This window comes from Octodon degus, unplaced genomic scaffold, assembly GCF_000260255.1.
Source record: "Octodon degus isolate 3935 unplaced genomic scaffold, OctDeg1.0 scaffold00005, whole genome shotgun sequence".
Classification (NCBI taxonomy): domain Eukaryota; kingdom Metazoa; phylum Chordata; class Mammalia; order Rodentia; family Octodontidae; genus Octodon; species Octodon degus.
In genome coordinates this window covers 30,116,431-30,143,160 of record NW_004524581.1, presented here as the reverse complement: position 1 = coordinate 30,143,160, position 26,730 = coordinate 30,116,431, and the positions used below count along the sequence as shown (strand labels likewise).

Here is a 26,730-nt window from a genome sequence, read left to right as displayed (position 1 = left end):
CCTTCTTCTTCTTCTTCTTTTTTTTTTTTTTTTTTTTTTTTCGGAACCGGGGATTGAACTCAGGCCCTTGCGCTTGCCAGGCAAGCGCTTATTCTACTGAGCCATCTCCCCGGCCCCCGGCTCAATGCTACCTTCCCCTGCCACCCTAAGCCTTTGTAACAAAAAACCCCACAAAATTTAACGTTTTTGAAATATTAGGAATTCATACTGAGCTAACATTCCCAGTTTTTTCTTTTAATTTATTTTGAGACAGGGTCTTGCTAAATTGCCCAGAAGGGGCTCCCACATGGCATCCTCCTGCCTCAGCCTCCCAGAGTGCTGGGATCTAGGTGTGTGTCGCTGTGCGTGACCACTGGTAACCACTTGACCACCAGTGGGCTCCAGACGCTCCCATCCCCTCACCGACCCTGGAGACCTGTCTATATGCTCACATCCCTGGCTCCCACCTCAGGGTGCAGGCGCCTCCTAGCTCCTCGCCAGGCCTGGGGTAGAGCAGGCAGAAGGGCTGGGACAGAGGATGCCCCACAGTCACAGCCACGCTGCATCCCCGCTGTTTGGCAGGTGCTGCTCTGGGCCTATGGGGTCCGAGGCGGGTGGAGAGGTCCTTTCGTGGGGAGCAGCCTGTTACCCCGCGTCCACCAGGGCACTGTATATGTAAGCAGCAAGGGCCGGGGTCCCAGGGAGCTTGCTGTACCCCTGGCAACAGTGGGCCGCCCCCTGACCTTGTGCTTGGGGACCCAACCTCAAGCTGCCCTTGGTCCCCAAGCCTGGCCACATGTGGCCAGAGCCAAGGTGGCAGGACAGAGGCAGGGTGACTGAGGGCCTCAGATGGGGTGCACGAACTGGTAGACCAGGCGCTGGGAGATGTCCGGCTTGCGGATGATCCCCTTCTTGTAATACTGGCGGATGGAGCGGCTCAGCTTGTCGTAGTTCATGGCTGGGCGGTTCTTCCGGATGCCCCATAGCCGGGCCACTTGGGCAGAGTCCTCGATTTTGAAGATGCCTAAGTGAGGAGGAGGGTCCAGAAAGAGGCAGAGGTGAGGGCAGGCCAGGAAGAAGAAAGGCGCGCAGAGCCCACCTGGTCATCCTGGGACCCTTACCAGAACAGCGTGTGGCCGAGTCCCGCAGACGGGGACACAGACCCTGTGGTCCACAGCCCTCCACTCACCCTTGTCCTTGTTGAGCCAGCGGATGAGGCGGCCATAGCTGTGTGGCTTGAGCAACAGCTCCCGCAGGAACTGCCAGAGATGGATGGGCTGTCCCGAGCACGATGAATCCACCTCACTGTCTGCCCAGCTGTCCTCGCTGGTGGATGCTGGCGGCCAGGGGAGGGTGATGAGCGGGCAGCCACAGCCACCGGGCCCAGGAGGCAGCCACCCCACCTTCCGGCCACCCTCCCTGCCCCCCCACTGGGCTCACCGCAGCAGTGGACAGCCCCAGGTGAGGTCCTCGCCTTCATCCAAGCCGCTGTGGGACAAGGAGAGCGCACTGAGGACCCAGGAGGGGCCCAGGGGAGATGGGGAAGGCTAATGGGTGCTACTGTGGGCCATAGAGCCCCTGGTGGAGGCTGGGTTGTCCCCTGAGCTCCTGCTTATCGCCAATCCAAAAGCAAAGTGCGGGCCAGGGATTTAGCTCAATGGCTCAGTACCTGCCTGACAAGCACGAGGTCCTGAGTTTGATTCCTGGTGCCGCGCTAATAAAATACGTTCAAAAGCAAGCTGCCTGTGAGGAGCTTCCTGGGAGATTTAGGGTTTCAGAGCTCAGGGCCCCGCAAATGTCCCTGTCTCCTGTCCCGGTGCAGACCTGTCCCCTGGACACACCTGAGAGCCAGCAGGTGTGGGGATGTCACTCACAGTGACATCTGCTTCCTGGCCTCCGCTGCCCAAGGCACCGAAGGCTTCCAGGCCCCCCAGCCTCCCCCTGCCAACCAGGCCCAGCTCTCCCGCCTCCATGATGATGGCAGGGTGGGGTGGGGTGCTCCTGTGCACATCACGACCCTCTGGCCAGAGTCTGAGCCACAGCATCGTGGTCTCTGGCAGGATCCTGGGCCTAGGTCCTGTTCCCTTCTTCTTTCCAGGCCCTTAAAGCAGGGACCTTGACAGACTGAGCAAAGTGGGAAGCTGTGTACAGCACCCAGAAAGTGGCTGATGCCATGGAGACAATGTAAAGGTGTAGGGGGGCACATGGCCATTGAAACATAGAGGGCAGGGCTGGCGAGATAGCTCAGTGTTCTAAAGCGCCTGCTTAGGTAAGTTTAGGCAAAGTGCACAGGGACCACGGTTCGATCCCCGGCACCACATTCCATGAGACCCCGCTCCTGGGGTGGGCTGAGCCAGCCATAAAATAAATAAATGAATAAATAAACTAGCTCTAGTTAAAAAAAAAAAAAGTAGAAAAGAAACATAGAGGTCAGCTGGGTAAGATGGCTCACATCTGTAATCCCAGCACTCTGGGAGGCTGAGGCAGGAGGATCTGAAGTTCAAGTCCTGTTTGGGCTATGCAGTTCAGACTGGTCTTGAACTCATGCCTCTGCCTCCCGAAGGGTGGGGTTACTATTTTTTTCTTTTTTAATTTTGAGACAGGGTGTTGCTAAGTCACTAAATTGCTCAGGCTGGACTTGAACTTGTGATCCTCCTGCCTCCACTTCCCAAAAAGTCCTCCATGTACTCTGTGTTAAATTCTGAAGCCTTGGCCAGGACTGGGATGGGTTGGTGAGTTCCCCTAGGCTGTTGTCATTGGAGCTGAATTCTGAGGGGCGTCCTGGTTGGGGCAGGGGCTGCTCCCCCATGGAGGAAATCAGCCTTTGTACTGGCCTCCCTCCCTGGCCTCCACTGTCCCACCTGATTTCCAGATGTCCAGGTGGGCATGCAGCACGTCCCCACCCAGGGGTGAGCGCTGGCGGAACTGTTCCTCAGACAGGGCACACAGCTCCTTGCCCCCCAGCTCCTGGAAGGCCGTGCCCACGGCGGGCAGCCGGTACTGGTGCTCGGTCCACAGAAGCCACTTCTGTACATTGCCAGGGCTCCAGTCCACGGGGTCTGGGGGAGAGACACCCACTGGGCTCTGAATGCGACCCTCTGTGCTCCAGGACCATGGGCTCCTTGGGAGGGAGGTGAGCCGGGTCTGGGCAGGATGTTAGGGCCCTGCAGAGGCACGAACCCAGGAAAGAGAGGAGCCAGAGGACGCAGCCAGGATCCTGAAAACAAACGCGGCTTGGGCCACTGCTAAGGGGAGCCCCAGCCCTGGAGGGGACAGAGACTTTAAGCCAGAAGCACCTGAGCTCTTTAGCTACCTTTTTTTTGAGACAGGGTCTCACCAGGCAGTTCAGGCTGGCCTAGAGCTCACATTGTAGCTCAAGCTGAGTGCTGGGATGACAGGCATGCGCCATCACACCGTGCTGGGGACAGAGGCTTTAAGCCTCAACACCTGAACTCTGTAGCAACTTCTTGCTCCCCTCAAGTCCCTCAAGAACCAGAGAAAAACTGAGCCCGGAGTAACAAGGACCCGTCACAGTATATGCAGAATGCTTAAGTTTTAAAAACTTCTTACAGGGCTAGGGAGATAGCTCGGCAGTCCAAGGGTCTGGCTGGCAAGCACATGGACCCGGGTTCGGTCCCTGGTACCACGTGCGGTGCGAGCCCTGAAGCTGCGCTGGGGAAGGATCGTTACAGGTCTGAGCTGCATAGCGAGACCCTGCACCAAATAAATATTTTTTAAAAAGATTTTAAAACTCTTAGAATAGAAGGCATGTGTCCCTGAGTCCCCCAGAGCCTTCCCCCTTGCTTTGCACACACTGATCCTATCCTTCTTGTCACTCTCTGAAGCAGCTCTGCAGGCCTCTCTCTTGTGGAGGTGTGATCAAAATGGTGGTGAATGCTGCCACCGAAGTGCTGTCCAGTGAAAGGCAGCCTGTGAAAGCGCCTGCCTTGCTCACTGAACCTGGGGCCCTGTGACTCCTGGCTCCTCTTTGGAGCTGAAATGACTGTGAAAAGGAACTGTTTCGGGCAGTGCCAGCACCGAGGCAGCCAGGACAGCACAACTTTAGATGCTCAGGAAAGAGTGCTCCAGAGCTGCTGCAGAAATTGCCAAGGCCAGAGGGATGAGGGTCTTTGGTGCCCAGGGAAGTATTTTGACACGGATTCACCCCAGTGTGTCTTTTATTGTAGCACATTTTAAACTTTAACCTCACACCGTATTTTTCAATTGCATCTCATATTGTTACTAGTCCACACATCACTTCATCCTGGTACTTTACAGGGGAGGAAACTGAGGCCTGCTGAGGTGTATGTGCGCTGTTCAAGGCGTGTATGTTGAGTCCACAGCAGCAGGGGCGGGGCAGCTATGGAGCAGCTGTGGGCTTCGGAGGCCAGGGTTGCCTCTGGTCACTGGCTAGGATTCTGCATCCCCCTGGCAGGGCACACAGGGCTTCAGCTGGGGGGCACTGTAACAGCAGGGGTCACAAGCAAACAGCAGGCAAACACCTTGACCTCCTTCATAATGAGCCCATTTCCTCCCTGAGGTCAAAGTGAGTTATTTCTACCCTCATTGTTCTGAGGGTATAGAGACCTCCTGGGGTGGAATGTGGTGGAAATGGGCAGAACAGGGGGGACAGGGCCCTCGGGCCGTAGCGGAGCTTCCCTCTGGGGCCGCTGCAGGCAGGGGCTGGGCCTGAGGGCTGTGGAAGACCCCTGCTTCTTGGTGAAAGCTTCAGTTAGGACAGAGCCACATCCACCTTCCCGGCCTGGCAGGGGCTGGTGTACTTGGCCTGCTGCGCCCTCCTCACCACACATGCTGGGGCACGTGGATCTGCTTATTTATGACCTGTTCCCTCTAAATAATACCAGCCCAGGGACATACAGCCCTTCACACTGTGTCCCCACTGCCATCCCTACTCTTGGAACACAGCCTGGGGGACAGATGAGAGCTTTGGGTTCGATTTGCTCTACAGCTGTTTATTGAACAGCTATTATATCCAGGTGCCACCCGAGGCCCTGAGGTGTGGGCATGAGCAAGCAAGGGGTAAATCCCTGCCCCTATAACGTGTGTACTCTAGAGGGAGTCACAGATGGCAGCCAGGAGCAGGTCTGAGGAAAGCTGGTGCTGAGAGGCACCTACGTAGGCTGAGGGGTTAGGAGCCGGAGGTGGGCAACAGTGTCCTCAGGCCTCGCTGAGGCTGTGACACCTGGGCTGGGGCCTAAGGGGCCTGGGGAGGGGTCCCGTGGATATCTGGGGAAAAAGCACTCTAGGCTGACAGGCCTGCCGGGAGAAGGTCCTCAGGCTGGTGCTGCAGGTGGCTGAGGAGGAAAGGAGAGCGGAGTGGGAGTGGGAGTAGAGCTAGGACCCCCGCGCCCCGCACCTGCTAAGTGGGGCTCCGGCAGCAGGGCGGGGCCTGGGACGGCGGGGTCCCTCCCAGCCAGGCCGTGGCGGCCCAGCAGTGCCCCCCAAGTGCAGGCCGCCACCCCAGCGCCCACCCGGAGGCTGCAGAGGCCCGGCTCACCCGCGGTGATGTTGAGCAGCTTGCAGGCCGTCTCGATGTCCTTGAGCACCTCGCCCACCACCATGGACTGCACCTGCTCCAGCGAGTGCTCCTCCAGCGCCAGCCCGCCCGGCTCGAGATCCAGGCTGCCCCCCGGGGCCTGGCTGTCGATGACTGGGCACTGCTCGGGCTCCTCGGGCGGCTCCTCCCGGGTGCCGGCCATGGGGCCCTTGGCCACCCAGGTGCCGGCCTCAGGGTACAACATGTCGAAGTCGGAGAGGTAGAAGGCGGGCAGGCCCTGCTCGGGCGAGGCAGGAGGGCTGGGGCTCCAGTCCCCTTTCTCAGGCCCCGCCACCTTCTCCAGGCCTGAGTGCAGTGCCGCGTCGGGGGGCAGCAGCAGGCAGCCGGGGGGCGCAGAGCTCAGGCCCGGACTGGCGCTGCCCATGCCGCTGCAGCTCGGGCTGGCGGCGGTGTCTGCAGAGAGGAAAGAGGCAAGGCTGACCGCCTCCAGTGGGGCCGTTAAGCTGGTTGCCGGGAAGAGGGGGCTGGGGGTGGGGGCTTCTGGGTCACTGGGCACTGAGATCAGTGCTAGTGGGAAGACAGCCAGGAGAGGGCCAGCCTGGCCTCGAGCTGCAAATCTGGACCCAAATGACAAGCTTAAAGCAACCCTGAGGTTCAGGATGGGCAGTGTGGTGACCCATTTTGCAGATGAGCAAATTGAGGTTTGGACAGGGGGGCCCTTCCTGTTCCAAGCCTTCCTGCCAACCTAACCTAAATCTCTCACGCTGCGCCTGTCACTGGGGCAGGGGACCCTCCCCAGGGCTGTCCTCAGAACTGTTTCAGTGCATAGTGTGGGAGAGGGGACTTTCAACTTTGACACCATAAAACCCTTGGGGTCCCTGGGGCAATTGGTGAGTTATAGGCCTAAGACTAAAGAAACCAAAACAGAAGTAGAAGGTTGCCTAGTGGTGTGTGCACCCCTAGAACTTCAAGGGGTGTTTGGCAGGAAGGAAAGAAGAGAGGCTGGCGCACTGGGAAGTTGAGGCAGGAGGACTGCAAGCTCGAGCCTACACTGGGCCACTTAATGAGATGCTCATTAAGAAAAGAAAAAAAAAAAGAAGAAGGCAAGAGGCAGTGTCTGTGGGGAGGACAGGTGGGCTTGGCTCTTTGGTGAGTGGCAGAAACCTCATTCTTAGGCGACCTGAGCACTGGGGATGGAGTTGGGACAACAGCGATGTTGAAGGCCTTTGGGTGACCGGGGTGACCGGTGTCTGGCTGGGAGGGGGAGGCACACAGAGGGATGGCAATGGCGCAGCTGATGGCACCTGGCCATCTCCCATCACCCTGGAGACCAGCCTGCATGGCCTCGGGGGGCAGCTAGCCTGCTCGAGACCTTCCTGACAACTCAGAAAGGGACGTCTTTTCCTCTCTGGAGAGCAAAGCTTGGTGACTAGAACAGGGAGAACTCAGTTCCCTCTGCCCACCCCTTGCTCAGTGCCCAACCTTCCCAACCTTCCATGGCAGCCCTGCAGCTTCCTGCCAGCAAGACAAAGAGCTGTTCCCTTTGGCATCCATTCTTCCTTTCAAGGGCTCCTTTAAGTGACAAGGAAGAAAAGGTCAGGGTGGGTGGGGTGGGCAGGGATGGAGGGGGCTGGGTTGCGGGGCACGAGGCAGCCTGGCGTCCTTTCAGGCCCTTCTCTGCAAATACTTGTGTGCTGTGGGCTGCTGTTATTTACCCAGGTAGTGCGCACAGCCTGCTCTGCCTGGGTCCCACCCTGGCCGGGGCCCACACCCTGCCCAGGTGGCTCCACCAGCCTTTGGACGTCCACGTCCCCAGAGCCCCATGCCTGCCACGTTAGGCTGGTCTCTGCCAGCGCAGGCGGCAGGCCAGGAAGCTGTGCTTTCAAGGAGCAAAGAGGTTCACTTCCTCCGAGGCAGCTGCGGGGTCCGGGGGAGGAGTAGGCAGTGAGGGCTGCGCTTCCCATGCTTTGTCCTGTGCTCCGTGGGCCTGGACACCTGTCCTCTGCCGTGGAGGGTGGCAGCCAGCCTGGGACTCGTTCTCACCTCTGTTCTGACGGGGCAGTCAGGCCTCGCCTGGCCTGGATCCCATCTCTAGACTCCTGGCTCAGGGTGCTGCAGCCAGCAGTGAATTCCCACCCTGCCCTCTGCACCCCGCATGCCAGCTCCCCTTGCCCTGCTACACACCAAGGAGCTACTCCCCAGGCCTGGCCTGATGCCAGCCCTCCTGAGTTAATGGTTAACACAACTCAGGTCGGGCTGTGCCTCACAGGCTTGGGAGCAGGCCTGGGGTGCCCGCCCCAGGCACACACCCTGTGGGCCCTGTCACCCACGCCCGGGAGCCTGCGTTTAGATGCAGCTGGGGAGACTCAGGGGGTTGTGCACTGGCCCAGGCTCCCCACCAGTTCTGCCCATGGGACCTGTCCCTCTTCTTGGGGGTTCTACCAGGCTTCTTCACACCCCAACATTCAGACCTACCCGGGACCCGAGGTGCAATGAAGCCAGAGAAGGGGAGCACTGTGCTCTGGGATCCAGATCAGAGCAGGGGTGACATGGGGACAGCACTCAGGCTCGTTTCTCCCACTGGGGCAGCCCTGCCAAGGATGCCTGTGGCTTCTTTCCCCTGTGGTCCTCCTGCCCGCAGCCGCTGACCCCTACTCCGCAGCCTGTGCCAGGTCTTCAGCAGCGATAAAACCCCCAGCTGAGTCCTGCCCACGGGGCTCCTGCACAGGGCACCTGAGTCTCAGAGTGGCAGGGGAGTGCCCACATCACAGCACGGCCAGCACCAGGTCGCAGGCCTCCAGCGGCCCTGTGGGCCTGGCCCTGGGCCAGGACTGGTGTCCACTAGGCCCCGATCAGAAGTTGGCCCAGCCCTCCTAGGGCCACTGTCTCCCAAGTGATGCCTCCAGCTCTCAAACCTCCACTTGATCCCCTGGATTAAGCCGCGTGTGTGTGGATTAGGGCACCGCATGTCCTGCTCCCTTCTGCCCTGGAGCCGGGTTCCCCCTCCAGACAATGGGGGTTTGGTAACAGCTGGCAGAGGACGGATGGGGGGTGGGGATCAGCCACAGAGAGTCCCTCTCGGCAACTCCAACCCCCAGGAAGACAGGCAGGGGAGAAGGCAGAGACCAGAGTTGGGGCAGAGCACAGCTCTCTCCTGCCCACCTGGCACTGTGTCGGGAAATGGAGTCACCTGGGAGGTCCCCACTTCAGCCCTGGATTCTCCCACACCCTATCTGGTCCAGGCCCCAGGTTCCCACTCCTGGGTTGTAGTGTGGGGCAGATGGGCCCAGCATCCACATGATGTACCCTGTCCCGGGGCACCCAGGACCCAGCTTGGCCCCACAGGGAGTGGTGGGACAGGGTGAAGGCAACTACCTGCCAGCCTCTCCACAGAAGGAGCCCAGCACCTCCTTGGGCTCCCCCTCACTGCCCTCCCTCACCCCTAGCAACCTGTGCACCCCTTTAACAGGCTGAGCCAGCATGTAGGGGTGGGCCCGGGGCCTGGCCATCTGCCGCTCAGCACCTTGGAGAGAAGCCACCTGCCTGGCCTTGCACAGGGCCATCCTGGGCCTGCCCACCTGGCCCTGGGAATCTCGCCTCGCAGAGGAGGATCTGGAGGCTATATCCTAGAGCAGCAGCAGGTCCCTGCAGGCTCCAAGAGCACCATGCCCAAGCTGACCGGGAAGGAGGGGTCCGGGCCAGTGGGGCAGGCCTGTGTCCTGCCCTTAGGCTAGCCTCCGAAGGGCCCTGCTACCCGCACTCTCATCTCACTTCTGGTCTGGATCCTGCACAGTTCTATGCCCTGCGGCTCCCTCTTGCCTCTGCCTGACCCTAGACCTTGGGAGGAAGGTGGCAGATAACTAGTCGTGGGCAGTAGCTGCTCCCTCGATAGCGGAAACAACGCAGCCTGGCATTTTGGGCTGGCGGAAGGGCGAGACTCAGTTTCCCTCATCACCCCTGAAGTGGATGTCTGGAGGCTCTGACAGACCTGGTGTGCCCTTCTGGCCAGCAGCACCGCTGCCAGGCTGTCTGCACGTCCCCCAGCCAGCAGGGACCACAGCCCACAGGAGCCCTGGGCTTGAATCATGGGCAAAGGACCCAACTTCTGTCCACAGGGAGCACAGCTCTGCCCAACCCAGAAACTGCAAGTCCCATCTTCGCTCAGCCTGTCTGTGCTCTTCCTCTGCCTTGGGCAGGCCAGGGCCTCTTGCTGGTGCACTTGTAGATGCTCCCTGTCCCTCCCTGTGTAGCACTCTGGGGTCCCAGCCCAGTCTCATCGTGGAAGCCAAGGCCTGAAGACACCCAGAGGCCACTGCTCCTACAGCTCCTGGGCCTTGAGCTCTTCACCAGGGAGCGGGGGACTCCTAAGGACAGCTGGGTCCCTGTGGCTGGTGTCCCCAGGCAGGACAGAGGTGTGGGAAGGCTGTGTCCCCTCCTCCAGCCATGTGTGCTTCAGGAACTGCTCTGCACTCCTGTCTGGGGGGAGGCAGAGGCAGGGCAGCCTCTGGCTCTGAGTGGAGGAGAGGTGCTTGGATATCTCCTGACTCGGAAAGGGGCATGGGGATAAGGTGAAGACACTGCGACAGGACACACGCTAAGTCAGAATGGACCAAACCAGGAGGCTTGGAACTGAAATAGATCCAAAAGGTCAGAGGTGGGCGGGATGGGCAGCCTCCAGGGAGCGGAGGCCTGGGAGGCTGCTGGGGAGTGGGGATTCTCCCAGCCCCAGAACAACTTGCTCCAGGGCAGAGGCAGCTGGGCCCTGTCCCATGGGCCCTGTCCCACTTGAGGACCCTCTCCTTGGGGGAGAAGCTGGCAGGCCCCCAGGCCTTGCTGGGAACTGCACAGGGGCAGGGAGAAAGCCGAGCTAAATGTCAGGAAGGGCCCAAGGCAAGCCCAGCCCACACCAGTTTGCATTGGGAAGAGTTGCTCCACCTGCAGGGCCACTCACCGGGCCAGGGCACAAGGGACAGGCCAGGGGTGGGGACAGGGAGGGTCCCAGACCAGGCTGGAATCCTGCCCAGGGGGAGCGGTGAGGGGATGGGGGCTGAGGAGCAAGGACCTCCAAGAGGAAGCTGGTGCTGGGGACATCTGTTGTCTGGCCTTGTCCACCCTCCCTGCCTTCTAGGAGAAGCCAGAGCTGGGAATGCCCAGCTCCCCCTACCTCAGCCTGGGAGACAAGCTGGCAAATTTAGCATGCCAGTCTCTAGCTTCTATGCAACCGTGAAAGCCCTGCTGTGGATTGTTCCCTCCAGAAAGACACCGTTAAGGGGTCAGGAGCAATGAGAACACCAGACCCCAGCTGCCCCAGCAGGCGCTGTACCCGGTCAGTTTTCATCACCCAGCAGCCCAAATGGCTCCAGGTCACACTCAGGCCGCATGGCCTCGAGCCACTCAGTATTTCCCAGGCTGTTAGTACACTTGCAAGGACCTCGGCAGTAAACAGTGTGCTCTTGGGGACCCTCTGCTTGCTGCCACTTGTGACTATGGACCACCCATTGAGCACCTACTGGGTGCAGGCCCTGCCCTTGCGTGTGGATGTCCAGAAGCCAGGTTTGTGCAGAGGGCCCTAGTGAAAGGGGCTGTAACTTCATAGCTGGTGACGGGGAAACATTTGTCCTTCCCATCAAGCCTCACGGGGTGGGGGTTCCCAGACAGGATGCCCACAACACCCAGATCCCAGGATGCCCCTCAGCCTCAGACCCAGGGTAGAAATTTCCACAGGCAGGCAGGCTGGGCACACTTGGCTGTGCTGGCCTGGCAGAGCCCTGGCCTGGGACCTTGTGGGCAGGAGTCTCCTGCCTGCTTCGCTGCCACTTTGGGCCACGGCAGCCCAAGCCCTGTTTGCTTTGTTACTCAGCCCAGCAGCTGGTGCTGGGGAGCTGCTGTTTTATTGGGGGGTTGCTGAGGCAGTGGGGACAGGAAACGCTCAGACACCCAGCCCTGCCAGGCTGCAGTGCACAGGCTACATGCGTCACAAGGGGGGCTGTGGGCCGGAGGTCACTCTGGGAAGCCACAGCTGCTCAGGTGAGGAGAGGCCTGCACACACACATGTACATGCATGGACACAGGCACACATGCATACACATACATGCACACATATGTACCCCAGAACCAAGGCCCTTTGGCTGCCCACTTGTCACCCCTCCACACATAGGGCTCTGGAGGTCTTGGGGCCCCTTAGGGCCCCTCTGTTGTGTCCTTATGTGCCCACAAGGCCTCAGATTCCCAGATTCTTGAGGACACCACACCACCTGGTTCTTCTGCTCACCCCAAGCCCTAGCCTGGACCCTTCGGGCCAACAAGCCCCTGCTGTCATGGCCAGGGAGACCCCTTGGAAGAGCAGCCAGGACTAGGGGTAGCTTAGAGGTTGTGGCAGAGCAGAAGCGGCCAGGCCTCTAAATCTGGCACCCCCTGTATGACTCCTCTGAGCCTGGGCAGCTGGGGTCAGTGCAGAGCCCATGGACATGGGGGACTAGGGGTTCCCCGAGGCTCTGGGCTCAGCCCAGGGGACTGTGGAGTTGAAGGGATCTGTTCCATGAGGTCCCTGCTGCCTGGAACACAAGCTCTGAACCTCAAAAGTGTCCCCAAAGTTCTGCCGAGGTCACAGGGCTCCCACAGAAGGCACGCTGTTTCTCCCACCAGACTTACCCGTTGGCTGTCCGGGACCCGCGGTGTCGTGCACTGCCTTGCCAGCCTTGGAGACCAGAGGAGGTGCAGGCAGCTGGGGCCACTGCAGTGTCTCAGCCGGGCATGGGGAAGGCCGGCAGGATTGGGGGCCAGCAGCCCCAGGGGTGGGGACTGAGGCAGCCTCTGCAGGGGAGCCACCAGGAGCTGAGCCACCCTCAAAGGTGGCTGGTGAATCTCAGGGCTGTGTGCCTGAGGGGGAGGCCACTGCCTGTGCCCAAGGCCACCTGCTGTCACTACCACGGCCCAGGCTGGGGGCTGGTGGAGTACAACGGGCTCAGGGCAGTGTGGGCACGCGGTGCGCAGGAATGCGCGGGGAGGAAGCGCTGCGGCCGTGAGATGAAGAGTTGGCTGGGCCTGACTGCCATTATAAGTAATCCTTCCTTATTTACCTGAGCAAACACACTCCCTGCTTCCCTCAGACCGCAGGCGGGCTCCTGGTTAACCCTTCAGGGGATCCCTGCTTGCCCAGCAGTTGGGCCCTGGCAGCAGGCTGGGGGCTCCCCAATACCCACACTGTTCTTCATCTGCAGAGCTGGGCGGCCAGGTGAGGCACAGGATGTAGCACCCAGGACCAGTGGAGGGGCAGTAGAGGGGACCCAAGGGCCCAGGACAGGTCCATCTGACCAGGGACCTCCAGAGGCCCAGCCCTTCTGGATCCCATGTTTCCGGGCAGACCCTGCTTGGTCCCTGAGGCACTCACACTAATGGCCACCACCAAGAAGCACTTGCTATTTGCTGGCCCTGCTGGACACTCTTGTGATCTCTGGCACTGATGCTGCTGAGCATCGTGAGCACTGTGCCCCAGAATCAGTGACATCTACCGAGCTGGTTGGTGAAGCTGGTTACCCCAATGCCATTCCCCAATTTTATTTGATTAAACACGCCATGATTTTCATTTTATTTTATCTTTTGGTACCTAGAATCTAACTCAGGGCCTCATGATTGCCAGACAAGCACTGCATCACTGGGATAAATCCCAAGTCCCTGTGATTTTTAGCAGGGTACATGGCTACTTGAAAAGAAGACTGTGCCAGCCTCCCTTGCAGCTAGGTATGACTCTGACCAAATGGAAGTTTTATGATAGGATTTTTAAGAACTTTCTTAAAAAGTAAGCTAATAAGGTCTAAAGGTATAGCTCAAGAGTAGATTAAGGGGCTGAGGAGATGGCCCAATGGAATAAGTGCTTGCCTGGCAAGCGCAGGGGCCTGAGTTCAATCCCCGCTTCCACCAAAAAAAAAAAAAAAAAGTTATAGGGGCCAGGGAGATGGCTCAGTGGAATAAGTGCTTCCCTGGCAAGCGCAAGGACCTGAGTTCAATCCCTGGTTCTGGAAAAAAAAAAAAAAAAGAGTAGATTAAGAGTAGAGCAGTTGTCTGGCATATGCAAGGCATGGGTTCAATTTCTAACACTAAAAAAAAATAAAAACAAAGTTGGCACATATCATTTATTGCCTTTTTCTTTATCCTTCCTCCATATAGATGCCTGTAATATAGCTGCAATAGCTGGCATTGTGGCTGCTATCTTGGATCCTGAGGAAAAGATGAAGGATACTGATCCAGGAGCCAAGGTGTGAGCCTGACCCACAGACTGGGCTCCACAGCCCCGGGCCCGCTTCGTGGCTCAGCCAGCCTGGCCTGAAGAGTGACAGGAAGGAGCCTCTTCAAGCTGAAAAGAGCTGTCAAGGTGAGTGAGGAAAGAACTCTTTCCTTTCACCCCAAGTCCCCAGGCGCAATGTCTGTGATGTGTTCGGGCGTGTCTTACACCCACCCAGGCAACGCTGGGGGGCAGGGAGGCAGCTGGTGCCCACCCTGAGGGACTCTGGTGACACACACCCATCTCCCAGGAGCCAGCCCACGTGGTGTCACAGCACAGCTCGGTTGGACCCCGGCACCACTGGGGCACAGGTTTGGTCCAGGCCAGGGCTCTCCTGACTGTCTTTGGCCTGAGCCTGCGGGGCTGAGCCCAGGCGCTGGCCAAGTTCGCATCCTGTCAGCTCCTCCAGACTCCAGGCATCGACCGTGCAGCACAGTGGGCCCCGGGGCAGACTCACGGCCCGGGGTATGTGACTCTCTCCTGGCCTACCAAGCTCCCAGATCCCCTGCAGCACTGGGTCCTGGGCATGTGTCAGGTGAGGGCTCTTCCACTGAGCTCCCACCCCAGTGCCTTTTCTTTTCTGAGACGGGGTCTCACTAAGTTGCCAGACTAGCCTTGAACTTGCAACACTGCCGTCTCTGCTTCCCGAGCAGCTGAGAGGAGTGCGCCCATGCACACTTTCTCCAACTTTCGACAAAAGCTCCCTCCCCTCAGAATGCCTTCCTGGGCCCCTGCTAGGTGTCACAGACTTCATGGACCTTAAGTTCTCTTTCTCTGTCTCTTCCCTGCATCTCTCTCTTCCTGAGACTCAGGCTCCTGGTGACAGGGACCCGTCGGTCTCAGTGTTAGATTCCGCTATCTTTCTGCTGTGTCCCTGTGCTCCCATCCTTGTTGGCTGGCCTGGAAGGAGTTGTGGCCGCCCCAAGGCACATCCAGGCTGCCCAGTGGTTCCCAGGCCACGGCCGCAGTGCAGGTGCTCCAGGGCCAAGGGTCTCCGCCAGGGCCCAGAGTCTTGGCCACACATGTACAGACAGGATGCACCAGCCCCCGGCAGGGACCCTCTCTCCTGGACACCAGCTGCTCTGCGCAGTGGGTGAGGGACTTGGGAATGCCTGGGATAGGGGCTATGCCCAGAGATCCAGCACTGTGAGGTATTTTCAGGTCCTCAGCCACCAGCCCCGACTCAGATACACCTGGACTGCCCACACCTGCAGCAGGTGACCTGATGTCACAGTCACCCCCTGGGGCTCGGCCGGCTTCTGAGGGCAAAGTGACCCTCGGTGTCCCTCCTTCAAGCTGTGCAGTTTCCTGGTGCTGAGGGAGCACACTTCCGGCCTGGGGAGGCAGGAAGGAGGGTTTGGGCCTGTGGTCCAGGCCTGGCTGGCCCCAAAACATGACGGAGGCCATTGCTCCTGTTCCCAAGCCTGATGTGGGGAAGCAGGAAGAGGAGGACTTTCTCATTCTTGTCTTCCCTGCCTGCCTCTCACCAACTGCTGTGAGCCAGGTGCCAGGAGAGCGGGCCCAGAGTCACTGGGTCAACGCCCAGAATCATCCCGACAGTTTCAGGGCTAGTGCCTCTGTCCTTAGCATCCTGTGTCAGCTGCCGTGGGGAAGCTGAGGCACAGGTCAGTGTGCAGTTGGCACTGTGTCACGAAGAGCCAAGTGCCAGCACACCGCCCCACCCCTCCTCTCCTGCGGGCACCAGGAATCCCCCTGCGTCGTGGGGGGCGGAGGTGGAGGACCCACGTCACTGCCCACACCTGCTGGCTGCTGCCTTTTCCCCATTAACGCGCAGAGCCGCCGGGCCTGAGAAACCACAGCCGATAAGAGCACAATCGGGCTGTTCTGCAGCACTGGCTGCGGGGAGGGTCAGCCGTGGCCCCCACGAGGCCCTGCTATCAGCAGCTCTCTCCCTGCCAGGAGCCCCTTTGAAATGCACCCACCTTATCAGGGCCGCTTCGCAGCTCTCCAGGGAGGGCCGTGGCCTCTGTCCTGCGCTGGGGCTCTGCCTTCCACCTGGGCCCCAGGGGACAACCAGGCTGGGGAAAGCCTGGTCTTCGACCCTGCAGGGACCCCTGGCGTCACGCACACCACGCAGTATCACTCCTGTGGCCGTGGGTGCTCCCCGCCTCGCCCAGGCCTTGCCCCCTCCCCATCGCTCTCTAGGCTGCATCCCTGCCTGGTTTCCTCCTGGTAGAGCGGCTCAGCAGGCACCCCTCCTCGGCACCCCCGGGCCTGTTCCCGGCTGACCCCCAGCCACGCCTTCAGCAAATGTTACCGGGAACTTAGGACCTGCCAGGTCCTGGGGACCAGGACCCACCAATCTCGCTCTCCCACGGCGCTGAGGAGAGGATAAACAGTCACCAAATGAGGGCTTGGTGTGTTGGGGTGATCAGCGCTGCCACAGGTGGAACCTCTGCTGGTGACATTTCACCCAAGACCTGAAGGAGTCCAGTTCGCAGACTCACAAACCCAGGAGGCAGGGGAACAGCAGAGACAGCTGGGCAAGTGGGTCTGGGCTGCTGGGCTGCAGGGTGGTCACTGCATTTTGGGAAGTGAGGCATGACCAGAGGCCCCCAGGATACGGATGTAGCCTGTGACGCTGGGGCTAGAGGAGCCCAAGGGGCCCAGTGCTGCCACGGGTCCTCAGGGAGCGCTCCTCCCAGCCTCAGTTTCCTTCCCCCATACAAGTGGGCCGAAGATCTTTCTTCAGAGGTCAGGAGCAGCAAGTGATGGCGCAACCACAGGGCACCAGGTCACAGGCCCATGTGAGGCTGGTGGAGCCTGGCACCTAGCATGTGCCAGGTGCCCTGGTGGCTTTTGTAAGACCTGCGGCTCAGTCCTAGGGCCATCTCCTTGCTTTATGACCCACCCACCTGGGGCCACACACAGCCCTCTCCTTAAGCCAGTGACCACCCGAGGTCAGGATTGTCCCCGCAGCCCTGTGTGCATCAGCTCCCTTGCTGACCTCATGAATCCTGGGGCATGGGTCATTTCACAGGCGAGTGGGGCCCACAGAGCGCCTCACTCTCGTGACACTGGGAACCCTCAGGATCATTCTTCCTGCTTCATTCCCATCCCAGGCTCCAGCCAGGGGCACCAAGGAGGACAAGGCCACCATGTGACCCCCACCCATGGCCTGTGGCCACTGCACTCCTACAGGCCCCATTCCACAGCCCTGACCCCAGCTGTGGGGTAGCCTGCTCTTCAGCCCAGGTGGATGGCGTAAGAGCCCTGCGGATCTCACCACCCTCCTGTCCGCCCTGCAGGCAGCCAGAGCCCAGCACAAGATGAAGGAAATGCGCAAGGCTACACCAGGAAGGGGTGCGGACGTGAGGTGAAACCACAGGGCGGCCTGAGCTCGGAAGGTGGGGAGGGTGGAGGGTGGCAGGGTGGCCTCAGCACCCAGCACCTCAGGGTGCCCTTGGGTCCCTCTGGTCACTCAGTCTGACCCTCTGATGGCACCACCACTGCCTTGTCTCCAGCCTAGGACCTGTCCTGCTTCACAGGCACAGTAATGGCCAGTGTTCCCAGAGTGAGCCGAGTGGACGGAGCAGAGATGGCTTTGTGGGCTTGGGTGGTGTGTGGGATGCCTGGCCAGGCAGCAGTGGCACCCAGGGACAGCTCAGGGTCCTTGGCCCTTGCACAAGTGGCTGCTCCCTGGTCAGGTGAGGGTTGGGTCCAAAGGCAATGCCACTGAGCAACTCTGGGCACTCCTGTGGGTCCTGACCTGCAGGGGTGCTGGTCACATGTGACAATCTGCTGAGAATGCTGGACACCCACCTCACAACACACACACACACACACACACACACACACACACACACGAACATGCCCAATTCTGGGGACTCAGCCCGTCCCCTCCCACAACTCCTACCTCGAGACCGGAATTTGAATCAGGGCCTTCACTATGCCCCCAGCTCATTTTTATTTCATTTTGAGACAGGGTCTCACTAAATCTCTTAGTTGCCCAGGCTGGGTTCAAACCTGCAATCCTCCTACCTCACCCTCCCAGAGTGCTGGGGTTTTAAGTGTGCACCACCACACCTGGGCTAGGTTTTGTTCTTTCTATAGAGGCCTTGTGCTATGTTTTCAGAATCTGCTGGGAACTCTTGCCCAGCCTGTCATTCTCGGGCCCCAGGGAGTACAGCACATATCCCCCATTATTAAATGGTCTGCGTGGCCTGAGTCCCCTCCCAGGCTGGAAGCTAGACAGGATTTTGTGGCACCTGCTTAGCATTCTTGGGTGCCAGTGCAGTGGCTGTGTATAGGTGAGGGAACAGACAGACGGACGGACAGACAGGCAGGCTGTGCTGAGTGCAGTCCGGGGAGGCAGAGGGTGCGGGGCAAGGTTCCCGTGGGAGATCTGACCGCCTGGACAATAGCTTCACATGTGTGAGAAGAGGGGGGCCAGGGAGGGTGCCAGGAACCGGGTCTGTTTCCTGGTGCGGGGTTTCCACCTGCTTCCACCCCACCCTGGGGCTGTGGGCAGGGGGCACCGCTCCTCTCGGGTTGCTGGGCTCTGCCCTGGGAGGGAGCGCAGGAGGTGGCTCTACAGACAGAGCCGGCCCCACAGGACACCGGAGAGCAAGAGGCCCGCCCGCGCGACACAGCGCGGGCCACTTATCCTGTCCAGCCCTCCCTCCAGCCTGCACCACCCCTTGCCCCTGTAGGCCCTCCACTGGCCCCAGGGGCCTCCAGCAGCTGCTCCAGCTCCACCCAGTGACCCCTAACTCTTCTGCCCGAGCATGGGAGAAGCCGGGACCCCACCCAGGCTGGGATGCAGCTGCTGTTGCAGGAAGCAGGAGCCGCCCAACGTCTCGGGTGTCATTGCCCAGCAGTCAAGGAAGCCTCTCACCTGCTGGCCACCCACAGCGGCTTTGTGAATGCTGGGACCAGAATCCAGGCTTCTTGGGGCCTTGGGGATGCGCAGGCCAGAGCCCAGGCAGCGCCTGGAAGCTGCTGGGGCAACAAGGACAGGAAGGGTGTCAGGGCAGAAGGGCTGGGGACAGGGCAGTGTGAGGAAGGTGAGCACACACGTACAGGGGTGGGGTGTGTGTGTGTTGCACACTCCTGTGACCTCACCAGAGTCCCTCGGTCCCTTCATTAACCCCCACCCTGTTTCCCCAGGCGGTGCCAACCTCTTGGGCTAAGGCAGGGTCAACCTCTGGGCACCCTCGTGGGCAGTGTCTGGGGGCTTCCCCACCGCCCACCTTCCAGATCACCAAGCCAAGGCAGGCAGGACCAGGGGAATCACCACAGTGGGCAGCAGCAGGGCTCATCAAGCATGGCTTGAGAGTAGAATGGGGGGAAGTGAGGAGGTGAGGGCACCTGGGGCTGAAGACCCTCCCTGGGAAACCCCACAGTGGGCATGGCCCTAGCTCTACCTGACTTGCTGTGCAGCCCCCTTACATTCCTTTCCCTCTCTGGGCCTCAGCCTGGTCTTCTTAAAGCTGAAAGGCTGGATCAGACCTCTTGCCCCTAGGCCCTGGTCAGTCCTCCTAGCATGGATCCCCCTGACCTCGCTGTCTCCTCCCCCCAGGACCCCACAACACTATCATATGGGCTGGGTTGGCTTTTTACATACACAACCTCATTTCACCTTCTGGTCAGCTTATGGATGAGACAAATGGGTGGCTGATGTCCACACAGCAGGGGACCAGGCAAAGTGAGAAGCCAGTTTCCCAGGGTCAGTGGTCACCTGGCCAGGGGTGGCTTTGGTTGGCCTGTCCTCCAGCCTCCACAAAAAGCCCTCTCTCTACCTGGGGCTGCTCTCATCTCACCAGGATCTTGGGCACCACCTGGCACTGTCTTTCCTGGCTCCAGCCCTTTCACAGAGGGGCTGAGGTGAGCATCATGGGGAACTGCCGTGGCCATTTGAGCCTCCTCAGTAGGTGGACATGGTGGATGCGAACTGGTGGTCAACTTTTTTTTTCCTTTTATGTATTTGGTACAGGCTCTCACTAGGCAGCTTGGACGCATAGTGATCCTCCTGTTTTTAGCCTCCCAGCGCTGGGAAGCTTTCACTACCACGCCTGGTCTAGTTCCTCAGCTCATTGTGCCCTGGGGGTGGGCCTGACGCAGCATGTGGGACTGGGGATTGAACCCTGGTCCCTGTACTTGTCAAAGCAGGTGCTTAGTCCCCTGAGCTATCTCGCCGGCCCTTGGTGGGCACCTTGTTACACCCAGCTGAACTGAAGGAGAGTGGTGCTGGGTGTGGGGGGCCGCCTGAGGGTTGTTGCCGGCAGCCCTGAGACAGAACTGGAGAAGCCCAGGCTGTAGGGAAGCTGTGGGAGCTGTTGGAAGCTGCTGGCTCTCTCGGGAACCTTCTCATGCTGAATTTCCTGGAGAACTTGGCTGTTCTCATCAGAGGAGCTTGGGACCTCGTTGCGTGAGGATGGCTGGAGGTCACTTTGGGGGAGCTCTGGTCCTTACCTCGAGCACTGCTTCCTGCTCTGGAGGGCAGGATGGTGCACTGCTCAGTCTCCTGGAGAATGTGGTCACATTGGCTTCCTGGTGGGAACTCAGCTTCCCTTATCGTTAGAGGAGCTCGGGCCTCATGTGGCCGAGGACGGCAGTGGGACTTTCTGGGGGAGCTCTGGTGCTTACCTTTAGCGCTGCTTCCTGGCCCCAGTGCAGATCCCTCAGACTGCTGGCACGGACCCTTCACCCTGTTGGTACACTGTCTAGCTCCCACCACGGACCTCCGGGGCTTCCCAGGGCAGATCCGTAACACAGGCCTGCATGAGACAATGTCGTGGGCTCTAGGCCTGCAGCTGGACTTGTGGGGGGCACTGCTACAGTCTAGGTCTTCATCGGGACTCATGCTGGACATTACCATGGTATCCAGGCCCTCAGGTGAATTCTTTAGTCTTCAATGCGTCGACAGAATTCCTGTACTCTTTGTATATGATTCTTTGGGTGACTATTAGAAAATAATTTTTTTAAAAAAAATTTTATTTGTGTGTGTGTGTGTGTGTGTGTGAATGCCTTCAGGGCACTTTTGCATGGCTGGAGCTGGGGGATTGAACCGCGGTCCCTGTGCTTTGCTAAGCTTGTTCTAAGTAGGTGCTTTAGACCACTGAGCCATCTCACCAGCCCTAGAAAATAATTCTATGAAATATGTGTCCTGTATTGTATTGTACTGTATTGTAATTGTTCCCCTTGCAAAACCCCAAGTGACAGTGGACCTTAACCTCACATTGATCTTATGTTACACTTGAGGAAACTGAGGCAGAGACAAGGCCTGGTGGCATACAGTGGAGACCTGAATCCTGGCAGCTTGGCTCAAATAATGCAGCCTGAAGAGGACTCACCCGTGCTCATAGAACAGGGACAAGAGGACCCAGGTCACCTGCGACAAGGTGAAACTGTTCAGTGTGGACTCTCTGTGCCCAGGGAACCAGGGTGTAGGGAGATCAAAGTTTTGGAGAAGAAAGGTTGTCCGGTGGCTGGAGTGGAGGTGTCAGGAGGGCGGCGTGGAGTGTCATCCCTCTCTGGTCAAGGTACTGGACGCCTTAGAACCCTGATCCCCCACACTGGACCCCACCACTTGTAGCACCGAGGCCCCAGCCAGCTCTGTCCTGTGGGGTCCTGGGAGTAGAAGGAGGTGTCTAAGGGAGGGACAAGTGATGCTGGTAGGGCACATGTGCCTCTGCTCTCCAGGGTTGCCCCCATCACACAGGTGACAGGCCAGAAGGCACCCTGCAGCACAGGGTACCCACCGCACACTCGTGGCCCCCACAGCCGGCCAGAGAGGCCACAGGTTTCTCCAATTTCCCGGCAGAAGAGTTGTTTGCTTCTCTTCGTAGGATGATGGTGAGGGACGTGGTTGGGGTCTCAGGAGTCCCCTTCCCAGGAAGGTGGGACTTTGGCCCCTACTTGACCTGCACCCCTCACAAATGGCTCGGAGACAGGAGGTGGCCCACTGGGTGTCCATGCTGTGGTGGCCTCTAGCAGGTGGGGTTCCTGGGAAGGGCTGTTTGCTTCCGGGCGTACAGGCGAGGGGGTGGCTTTATGATGCCATCTGGAAGATACGGCTCGGGCGGGCCTGGCTGGCACAGGGCCTGGGCAGGGAAAGGGACATGGGCACAGTGAAGAGCTGGCCCCCAGCTGTTGCCTGGTCCCCAAAGGAGGGCAGGGGCCTCAGGCCAGCCTGTGTCCAGCAGTCTGACAATAACCCAATGAAGCAGGGGTGACAGGGGAGGACACCGAGGCCCAGCAGCTTGGGGAGCTGCCCCAGTCACACCTGGATCCCAGCCCAAGCACAAGGGACAGTGGAGCCCGCACCCTGCCCACCTCTCAGCATCGCCATACTGGCGCTGCAGACTATGAGCAACCTGGAACTCAGAGGACCTGGCCTCAGCCCCCTGCAGTCTTCAGCTAGGGTTTCTGCTTCCTGTAGGTCACATGGATTCCTAGGGTCCTGGGGGGCAGGACATTGGGCGCAAGGACAAACATCAGTCCCCGTTGTTTGGGGGATGTGGGGATGACCTGTAGGGATGACCTGGCAGGCTTCTTCCCAGGGGGCTACAACAACCCCAACCCTTGTGCTCACTGCTGCCATAGCACGAAGTCCAAATCAAGCCCCCACCCTGCAAGTCTCTCCAAGGCACGCATGGGAGACTCCTGTAGGGACAGCACATCCTGTGCACACATGGGTATCCTCACAGCAGTGCAGCAAGGTGTTCTGGGTCTTCCTAAGGGGCTCAGGGACACTACAGGGCTTGCAAGACAGCCCAGTGTGTGTGTGTGTGTGTGTGTGTGTGTGTGTGTGTGTGTGTGGCCAGAGCAGCCCCATGTGCTTCTCTGGCACCCAGGATGGCTTTCTTTCCCAAAAGGGCATCAGACCTTGGTGGTTGTGCCCACGTGGCCGGTGTAGGGTGGGGCTGGCTCCTCTCCAGGCCTCAGAAGCCACCAGCAGCACTCCACTGGGGGCCTGGGTGGAGGCTGCCTACCTGTTTCAGTGGAATCGACTTGGAGCTGTGATATTCACACAAACCTGGGGTCTCCCTCTCCCCTCACCTCTCTCCCCTCTTTCTCTCTCTCTCTTTCTGTGGTTTCTGTGACACACCCACCCACACCCTATGACCTTTTATCCCTTCTCCTGCCTGGGAGCTGTCGCTTCAGCTATGCTCTGAGGGGCCACTGTCTGGCTTCAGAGGCCTGCGGCCCTGGGAGGCCACTTCCCTGCAGTCACTGTCTCCAGGGCTGACTTCTACTAGCCCCTGGCCACCTGCTTCATGTCACCACACCCCTCCCAGGTTATGTTCTTGGTACCTCTTTGGAATCGTGAAACCACCCTTTCTGAGTAGAGTTGGTGTGAGGCTCACCTCTGTCCCCAACAGAATGACAGCACAATGGAGCGGGGACCAAGCCAAGTTTGTTTCTGGCTGAGTCCCCCGCTCTGTGCATTGGCACCCTTCAGGTTACTTTCCTAAAGACTCTCCCACTGCCAGGGAGCAGGAAACAGAGATGGCAGAGCACACGGCAAAGCCTGGCTTTTTTTCTGTGGCTTTCTTTGTGGAAAGAACAAATATGCCTCCTGACTCCTTGGGATCACATGAGGCTTCCTCATCTATGAAATGGAAGGAACAGTGGCATCTACCTTTTCAGGGTGTGGCACTCCAAGGAGGGCCCCTGAGGGAGCTGACTGTGGTCAAATGGGGGCCTGGGTGCACAGCAAACACTGGCAAGCTCAGACCCTCATCAGTTCCCATCAATAACAGAAAATGAACATGCTGAGGGGGTAAAACAGAATCCTGATTTCCTGACTCCTAAGAAAATGCTCAGTCAGGGGCCAGGGAGACGACTCAGTGGAATAAGTGCTTCCCTGGCAAGCGCAAGGGCCTGAGTTCAATCCCCGGTTTCGCAAAAAAAAAAAAAAAAAAAAAAGTGGGGGGGGGCACAACCCAAGCCCAGAGCCCAGGGCCCTGGGAGCCAGCTCTGCTGCCTTGCCCAGGTGTGGGGTGGCTGCAGCGCCTACTTCCCACACCCCCGTGCTGGGGCTGCAACTGAAGGCTGCAGGTTGCCAGTCCCTTCCCTCCCACAGCTGCCACCTCTCAGAGATGCAAATTTCTCTCTCTGCTTCATGCAAACAAACCAGTTCTCATAGCCAAGGTGCCTCCCCTCAGGCACAAGCACGGCCATGGTGGTGCCCACTCCCTGAGCCCCAGGCCTGGCAGCTGAACCCAGGGATCTGAGTCGGCTGGCATCAGTTCCTGTTTCCTAGCCACCTGCTCTCTTCCCTGGGGGGCCTTGGCTGTCCTTACTGGCTCAGGTGTCAGGGACAGCGTGGGCAGGGAGCAGCCTCTGCATTTATGGAGACTGGTCACTGTCCCCTCCCAAGGTGCTGCAGAGGGGCCACCTCGCCTGGCTGCTCCAGCACAGCACACGATGGGGCCTCCTCACGGAGGCTCGCTCTACCTGACTTCCGGGGATCTCTGAGCCAGTAGGGCCGTCTTCATCAGCCCTGGAGGAGCCACACCTGGGGCCTGGCGGCTGTGGCTCAATACCCAGACTTCCCTTCTACCCGTCCCCAGGTACAGCTGCCCTAAGCCGCGCCTCTCAGTGGGTGACTGGAACCCAGGCCTGCACCCCACTGGCATAGGTCTCTGGGTGGGGTGGGCTCCACTCTTGGGACACTGCCAAGCGTGTGAGGAGAGCACGCAGGAGACTGTGCTGAACAAGTGAAGGCAACAGCTCGAGCGCCGCCTCCATGCACACCGTGGCCTTGGCCTCCCTCCCTGGCTCGGGCACTAACTTGGTTCCTTGTGGGCACCTGGATGCAGACGTGTTGGTCCTGCACTCCGCCCTCGGAATTGGGAAACCGCAGCAGCCCCACCAGTTCTCAGGCACAGATTTCTGGGCTGTCATTGTCCACTGCAGGCACCTCTGAGACCGCCCCCCGTCCAGGAGCCCCTGTACTATGTAGGGGCTGCGTCAGACTGTCCCTGGGACTTCAAGCAAACGTTCTCAGGTAGGAGGGCACACCCAGGGGCACACCCCCAGCTCCATGCGGGTGGCCCAGGCCACACCTACCAGGTTGCAATGGCACAATAAAGGTCACCTCATATTGGAGTTATTCTGAGCCCTGTGAACAATGCTAAACATTTTTAGGGTGGTTTAATTCTCACGGGACCTCTAGAACTGTCCTCATGTTCCACAGTGGGACATAACACCATGGTCATTCAGCCTAGAAGCAGCAGAGCCTGGATTCACCCCAAGCTCACCAACCTGGGGGCCAAGAGCAGAGCCCTCTGTCCTTCTGGCCTTTCTAGGTGAGCTAGGCTGCGTGGCGCCCTCTGCTGCCCACAGGAGCACAGTGCCCAGGTGCGATGGCCACACCCTGGCAGCACTGGCCACGCCTGGGGGGTGTTCCTTTGGGCCTCAGCCATCCATCAGTCCACCCCCTTCTCATTGTGTAGAAAGCTGGGGGTGCCTGGTTCTGTGGAGGCAACGCGCAGCAATGGTCCCTGGGATCAGGGATCTTGAGTCCTGTCTGGGCTTGGTGCAGGTCATTGTGACTCTTATGGGTCTCCTCAAACTGAGCCAGCAAGGCCTTTCTTCTGTGACTGTCCCACATTGTCCTTGGGAAGATTCCTATAGCTTCTCCCAAGTTCGTTGCTTCAGTCCCCTCCTGGATAACTTAGGCAGCAGTAACTCACCTAGCTAGTAGATTCCAGGAGCCAAGGCCCAAGCTCAGGAATGGCTCTCCCCCCTTGCTCTGGGAGCTGTTTTCCTGCTTACAATTCATTTTCAACCTCTAGCCAGGGACCGGATAAGGTGTTTGGCTGTTGCTGCCGCCTGAGGCCCACAAACTTGTAACTGCTCTGTCTCCCATCACTCTCCCCCATATCTACTCCCCAGGTCTTTGCACTTGCTGTTCTTCCTGCCTGGAGTGTTCCTCTCCCCGACCTCCCAGATTGTCTGTGTGAAACGCCAACCCCCTTCCCTCCTGGAATGTGTCCTTCACTTTGTTCCTCTGCAGTGCCACAACCTTTACATCCCTTCAGGTCTGTCTGATGAATTAGAATGTAGCTCCATGAGGGCAGGGGTTCTCTCCTTGGTTACTGCTGTTCCTGGAGCCAAGAAGCATACAAATGATGTCCAACAAATATATGAATTGCAAAGGGTCCCAGGCAGCGTGCCCACAGGCGGGTACCTCCTCAAAGGCTAGCCCTAGGACAAGCCCTGTTCGCAAAGCTTCCTTCCCTCCAAACTCAGAAACAGGATGCGAGGAAGGGACAGTACTCACCCTGGCCCTGTCTCTTCCCAGGGCCTCCAGCACGTGGCCCTCCCCTCTCTCTGCAGCCTGTCTCCCCATTACTCACTGTCTGAAGGTCTCAGCTTGTGTTATACCCTCAAAGAAGCCTCCAGCTCCCTCCAAGCACCTACTCTCCCACATAATGGGACTGTGACTGAGCAGCAGGCTTGGCCACCCTCAGCTGCTTAGTCTGAATGGCTATGGATGAAGTGAGGTCACCCACATGAACGAACTGTTTAGTAGAAGCTCATCAATAATGGTCAGCTGGTATTACTATACAGTGGACATCGACATTTGTTGTGACAGAAGAGCAGCGTGTTGGGCATGTGGAAGCCAGAGGCCACTGGATGACCCACAGCCCACACCTTGACCATCACTGTCCCAGATGATGTCAGTGCCACCATAGCTCCACCTCCCAGACCATCCCTGCTGTTCTCACACAGCACTGTCTCCCCTAAACATGGCATCCACTGACCTCAAAGCTTGTTAGAAATGCAGCCTCTTGCTGCCTTGTCCAAGACCCATCCAATTAGAGCTTAGATTTTAACATACAACTGCCCCAGAAAGCACCATTTCAAAATTAAGGGCTAAAAATGGTGTGTGGTCCTGGTTACTAAACTAGTACATCTCCATCTTACTGACAGGCCGTCAGGACCCACTCTCCCATATCCTGAGCCTCTACTCACC

The 26,730-nt window shown here is 59.0% G+C and overlaps 1 protein-coding gene across 2 annotated transcripts; it reads right to left on the bottom strand.

Moving 5' to 3' along the window:
• Window positions 1-273: 273 nt before the first annotated feature.
• Spdef (SAM pointed domain containing ETS transcription factor) lies at window positions 274-12,520 on the bottom strand. Of its 2 annotated transcripts, none has more exons than XM_004624216.2 (6): window positions 12,149-12,520; window positions 5,498-5,950; window positions 2,841-3,038; window positions 1,420-1,467; window positions 1,169-1,315; window positions 274-1,003 (listed from the first exon to the last, which is right to left on the bottom strand). In XM_004624216.2, the coding sequence occupies exons 2-6, from the start codon at window positions 5,919-5,921 to the stop codon at window positions 825-827; spliced, it is 996 nt and encodes a 331-aa protein (XP_004624273.1). In that variant the 5' UTR covers window positions 5,922-5,950; window positions 12,149-12,520; the 3' UTR covers window positions 274-824. The 2 variants fall into 2 exon arrangements, with proteins under 2 accessions (XP_004624273.1, XP_023576566.1); XM_023720798.1 differs by lacking the exon at window positions 12,149-12,520 and adding an exon at window positions 7,541-7,637.
• Window positions 12,521-26,730: the final 14,210 nt, after the last annotated feature.